The 6,427-nt window shown below is 40.1% G+C and overlaps 1 protein-coding gene across 1 annotated transcript; it reads right to left on the reverse strand.

Annotated features, from left to right (window-relative positions):
- Positions 1-4,920: 4,920 nt before the first annotated feature.
- On the reverse strand, positions 4,921-6,427 carry LOC108839697 (photosystem II 22 kDa protein, chloroplastic). Its single transcript, XM_018612480.2, has 4 exons — positions 6,147-6,427; positions 5,955-6,068; positions 5,628-5,871; positions 4,921-5,290 (listed from the first exon to the last, which is right to left on the reverse strand). The coding sequence occupies exons 1-4, from the start codon at positions 6,336-6,338 to the stop codon at positions 5,043-5,045; spliced, it is 798 nt and encodes a 265-aa protein (XP_018467982.1). The 5' UTR covers positions 6,339-6,427; the 3' UTR covers positions 4,921-5,042.

The raw sequence follows: 6,427 nt of genomic DNA on the forward strand, positions 1-6,427 counted from the left end.
GAAATGGACAGAAACCTGTTGTCTCTTGGAACGTTTGAGAAAGACGGCTACAAGTTTGAATCTGAAGATGGGAGATTACTTATCAAAGACGGTAACAGAACTCTGCTCAGTGGAGAGAAGTTTGACACGCTTTACTTGCTCAAGTGGAAACTTGTGAGGGAAGAGTCTCACTCCGTTCAAGGAAGAGCAGATGATACCGTGATGTGGCACCGGAGACTATGCCATATGAGCCAAAAGAATATGAATCTTCTGGTGAGGAAGGGGCTACTAGACAAGAAGAAAGTCTCAGTACTTGACCCTTGCGAAGACTGCATCTATGGTAGAGCCAAGCGAGTAGGTTTCACACTAGCTCAACACAACACAAAGGCAAAGTTAGAGTATGTACACTCTGACTTGTGGGGAGCTCCGTCTGTGCCTATGTCGCTCAGTAGATGCCAGTACTTCATCTCATTCATCGACGACTACACACGCAAGGTATGGGTCTACTTCCTTAAGACTAAAGATGAAGCGTTTGATAAGTTTGTTGAATGGATTAACCTGGTTGAGAATCACAGTGATAACAAAGTCAAAACTCTGAGAACCGATAACGAGTTAGAGTTTTGCAATCGTTTGTTTGATGAGTTTTGTCTAGGTAAAGGCATACAGAGGCACCGTACATGCGCCTACACTCCGCAACAGAACGGAGTTGCAGAACGCATGAACCGGACCATCATGGAGAAGGTCAGAAGCATGCTCAGTGACTCAGGGCTTCCTAAGAAGTTTTGGGCAGAGGCTACACAGACAGCAGTGATACTCATCAACAAGACACCATCATCAGCTATCAACTTCGAGATTCCAGACAAGAAGTAGTCAGGAAAGGCTCCAGTTTATAGCTACTTGAGAAGATTCGGGTGTGTTGCATTCGTTCACGTTGATGATGGCAAGCTAAACCCCAGAGCCAAGAAGGACGTTCTGCTTGGTTATCCAAGTGGTGTCAAAGGCTACAAAGTGTGGCTCACTGAAGAGAAGAAATGTGTGGTGAGCAGAAGCGTAATCTTTCAAGAGAACGCAGTCTACAAGGACCTGAAGCAGAGAAAAGAAACCATAGAAGAAGAAGACGAGCACTCCCACTCCTACCTTGATCTAGATCGTGAAGAAGAACATGTTATCATCTCAGGTGGAGATCATGGAAGTGCTCAACGAGTCTCTGCTCCTCATAGTCCAGCATCCCACTCCCCACACACCATTGACTTCAACGATGAATCAGAAATGTATGAGGAAGACTACCCTCTGAGCTATCATCTTGTAAGAGATCGAGGCAGAAGAGAAGTTAAGGCACCGAGGCGATTTGACGATGAGGATTATTTCTCAGAGGCGCTCTATACTACAGAGGGAGGAGATCCAGCTGAGCCTTATAGTTACCCAGAAGCCAGAATCGATACAAATTGAAATCAGTGGAAGCAAGCCATGGATGAAGAGATTGAATCTCAGACCACACTTGGACACCAGTCTCTGTTTCTGAGAATCAACGGGTTATCGGGAGTAGATGGATCTACAAGTACAAGATGGGGATACCTGGAGTTGAAAAGGATCGATTCAAGGCAAGGCTTGTGGCCAAGGGTTATGCACAAAGGGAAGGAGTGGATTATCACAAAATCTTCGCTCCAGTGGTTATGCATGTCTCCATAAGGATCTTGCTTACGATTGTTGCTCAAGAAGATCTTGAACTTGAGCAACTAGATGTCAAAACCGCTTTCCTCCACAGAGAGCTTGCAGAGAAGATCTACATGAAGCCACCAGAAGGCTATGAGCACATGTTCAAAGAAGACAAAGTCTGCCTTCTGAACAAGTCCCTCTACGGCCTCAAACAATCCCCACGACAGTGGAATGCAAAGTTTGATGCTTACATGGGAGAAATTGGCTTCATCAGGAGTGAGTATGATCACTGCGCCTACACCAAGACGCTACAAGATGGATCGATGATCTACCTACTCATCTATGTAGATGACATGCTAGTGGCGGCTAAGAACAAAGAAGCAATAGTACAGCTAAAGCATGATCTCAGCCTGCGTTTTGAGATGAAGGATCTTGGCCCAGCCAAGAGGATATTGGGGATGGAAATCACTCGAGACAGAACCGCAGGAGTTTTGTGGTTGTCTCAAGAAGGTTACTTGAATCGAGTTTTGGAGACCTACAACATGGATGATGCAAAGCCTACAGTGACGCCTTTGGGAGCTCACTTCAAGCTTAGGGCTGCGTCTGAAGAGAAACTCATTGAAGAGGAAGAATACATGAAGACCGTGCCTTACTCCAACGCCGTGGGAAGCATCATGTATGCCATGATTAGTACACGACCTGACTTGGCCTACCCCGTGGGCATAGTCAGCCGTTTCATGAGCAAACCCATCAAATAGCACTGGCAAGGAGTTAAGTGGCTCATGCGTTATATCAAGGGTTCAGTTCAGACCAGATTATGTTACAAGAAAAGTTCAGACTTCAAGTTGGTTGGTTACTGCGATTCAGATTTTGCTGCTGATCCAGACAAAAGGAGGTCCATATCTGGTCTTGTCTTCACGTTGGGAGGCAACACCATCAGTTGGAAATCCGGTCTGCAGCGAGTTGTAGCTCTGTCTACAACTGAAGCCGAATATATGGCTTTGACAGAAGCGGTGAAGGAAGCCATCTGGCTAAAAGGACTGCTAAGGGAATTTGGGTATGATCAGAAGGGTAGAAGTGTTCTGTGATTCCCAAAGTGCCATCTCTCTCTCGAAGAACAATGTGCATCATGAGCGCACGAAGCACATTGATGTGAAGTGCCATTTTATTCGAGAAATTATAGCAGAAGGGACCGTGGAAGTATCAAAGATCTCTACCGAGAAGAATCCGGCAGATATCTTCACCAAGATCTTGGCTGTAAGCAAGTTTCAAGCCGCGCTTAACTTGCTACAAGTCAAGGCTGAGTAATAAAACTCAGGGAATCCGAGACTGGAATCCAAGAAACTAGAATCGTCGCTACTACTCTCTCTCTCTCGTTTACTTGTGCAGGTTATCAGTTGAACTTTGCAGCTTCTTCATCATGTTAAACAGGTGGAGATTTGTGGAGATGTTTAACGTGCTGATCAAGCTAAGTTCAAATTCAAATCCTAAAGGTGAAAAAAACGGTGACTCAAGACTTACGGCGGTAGAAGTAAATCAAGACTAAAGTAAGTCTGCTTTGTTGGACCACTTGACTGGTTGTTACGCTTTTGGCAAAACGCTAAGGTGGAGACAGCTACGCTCAACGTACAAGGGTTTGTCCGTTTATTGTCAACAAAGCAAGAGTCCTTGCAATAAGGATAAGATCGAGGAGCGCCTGCAACGGTTCACTACACGTCACCGTGGAGGCGCAGCTGCACGAGTAAACCTAATGCTTTGCCTATATAAAGAGGCACTGAGGTATCGAGAGAGAGAGTTAAGAGAAAGAGCGATTTAGAGAGTGATAGAGAAAAGATTGTTATTAGCACAAACTGTATACAATCGTTTTCTCAAGATACATGGAGTGTTACAGAGTGAGTCTAAGTACTAGTGAAGGGTATTAGGCGGGTCACTTGTAGCTCCTTGTTGTAGTCACTGATTCTAGTGGATTCCGAGCATAGTCTCCGCCAGACGTAGTGACCCTCGTTAACGGGCGCGAACTGGTTAAAGTTGTGTGTGTGCTCCTGTTTCTTTCTTTTTTCTACAACGCAAACACTTCTCTCCTTCCTCTGGTATGGCTCTGTTTTCTTCAAGTCACAACCATCGTTCTGCGTCCTTGCATGAGTTAGTCTTTGCAGCTTGAGAAAAGTCGACACTCTTGAGTTGTATTAGACTTAACAATGCAGTACGCTGGTTAAATAATTTCAAAATATTCCAAAACATACCTAGACTCTTCTGTATAACAAAAAACAATTTCAAAATGAATCCAAACATATAATGTAAATTCTAAATATGATTCATATCATTGTCAAAAGGTGGTAAAAACTATGATATATCACTCATCTCTTTTATATACTAGTTAAATAAACTTTCAATTTCTGGCATTTGTTTCTAATAAAAACATTAATAAATGAAATGTATGAAAGAGATTTTTTACACTCTTTTGTAATCAAATAAGTTTTTTTTTCATTTGGTAAACTATAATCAAATAAGGTCACCATGTATTAACTTATTCATGTTATTATTCACCAAATTCACGAACTTTATATCTGTTGAGAGATGCTAAAAGATATCAATCATTCAAATCATTTATGAAGCTATATATAGGTGATGATTGGTTCGGCTGTGGTTTTAAAAATTTAGCTATACAAATTTAGCTTTAGATAAATTGGCCTAGATGTACAATTGTTACTGTAGATTTTTTTGCAGACTTTTGCTGTAATTAAATTTGTTGTAGCCGTAAGTTATGCACTGTAGACCTTTTAAAAAAATATGTGAAATATGTAATGTATATATAAAATAATTAATTTTTATCAATTAAATAATTATATTAATTTATTTTATAAATTATCAAAGTTTACTATTATTTAAATTGTGATAGGTAAATAATAACAATGTTATTTAAAATATTTCAATCAATTTAAAAACACCCAAAATTAAATTAAACATTTAAAGATAGCTTAATTATGATTAAATAATTTATTTTATATAATAGATTGTTTGTTTTATTTTATAGATTCTACAGTCTATTAAAAAGAGCTTTAGCCTTTAGGTTTTATACTTAAAACATATAAGAAAAAAAATTTCTTTAACTTTTTTTTGCTGTAGCCTTAAAATTAAAGCTAAAACACGATTGGTAAAAAATTATAGAAACTTGATATAGGCTTTAACTACTAAAATTTAAACTACAACATGATTGGTAAAATTTGATGATTTAAAAATAAATAAAACTAAAGTAATGAGATAAAGCCCAACCAATCACCCACGTAATCTGAAAACTCAAGTTAAAACAAGAGGATTTAAGAATTACAACAGTTTAAGCTGCCCATTTCATTTTGTCTCAACATGAAGAGGGCTCACAAACTACAAATTTTAAGTACATAAATAGTTTAGCTTTCTTCACCATCATCAGTAATGAACTTTCCATTACCAGGATTAATGGCTGCAAAGAAGAAGAAAGCAACGTTTAAGAGGACGAGGGGTTCGATATCTTGAATTGGAATACCAGTCTCAATGTTGAGTTGAGCCAATGCTCCTTTCCCGGTTATAATCTCTCCTATCAATGAAAATGCTATTCCCAACTGTGCCAATCTTCCTACGAACAACTCGTTTGCCTTCGTGAACCCAAACAATGGACCTTCACGCAATTAAACAACAAACTTTTATAGATTAGACCTCACAACTCTCAGTAATATCATATTTGTATCTAAGTGTATAGATAAATCGACATAAACGTAAATTCAAACACTATACCTGATTCAAACACCAATTTCGGATATTTATGCTTTAGTTTATCCTTGGTAAATTAGACCCTTTTTTTTTGGTAAAAGTAAATTAGACTTAGTACTAATCTAATTTTGAGCATAGCACTAATGCTCTCTACTACAACTAGATAGACCGATTCAGCTATATTTTACACACTAGTTGTTCAGACCAATGTCATTTGAAACAAAGGGAATCTTGAGAAGAAAGACCTTGTTCTTTAAGACCGAGGGCAGATCGGACGCCTTTGCCGGGAGGAATGACGGCTTTCTCAAGTCCGGTGGGAGGATCGTCGACGAATTTTCCTCTGTCCCCAAGAGCTCCGATAGCACCCAACAGAGTGAACAATATGAAGAAGAGAAGCAATGGCTCTGCTTCGTAAATCGGTATCCCTGTCTCCAGATTCAACTGTGCTAATATACCTTTCCCTGTCAACGCCTCACCCAGCAACGATGCCTATTCACAAAAATCAACATCCATATCAAGGCTTCTTCTTGTAACGAAAGTATATGCATCTCATATAGAAAGAGTGGACTTACAGCGAAACCGATCATAGCAACACGACCCACAAAGAGCTCGTTCTGCTTCGTGAAACCTATCCCACCAGATGTTCCGAAAATACCGTCTTCAACCTTTGGCTTCACCTTCTCAACCTAAAATGTTATTAAAAAAATCTCAACATGACACGAGAGACGTTTCTTGTATTGCAAGTAAAAATGGTCTCTGAAAACCTTTTTGGGAGCAGCTTTGGTTTTGGGTTTGAAGATGGCGAGAGGAACTAATGATGGTCTTCGAGATGGTAGAATAACATGAGAGTTTCCCGAGAGGAAGAGATGGTGAACCTTGGGCTGAGCGAGAGGGTTCTTGTTCCTTAAAAAAGTGTTTGCAGAGACGCCTGAAGTAAGCAGCATGGTTTGAGCCATTTTGTATTTTGTGTGGTGTGCTGCTTGCAGCGTCTGAAGATGAAAGAAAGGATCAGTGAAGTGTTGTGGTGTGATAGTAAAGAGATTAA

The sequence above is a fragment of the Raphanus sativus genome, chromosome 1, assembly GCF_000801105.2.
Source record: "Raphanus sativus cultivar WK10039 chromosome 1, ASM80110v3, whole genome shotgun sequence".
Lineage (NCBI taxonomy): Eukaryota > Viridiplantae > Streptophyta > Magnoliopsida > Brassicales > Brassicaceae > Raphanus > Raphanus sativus.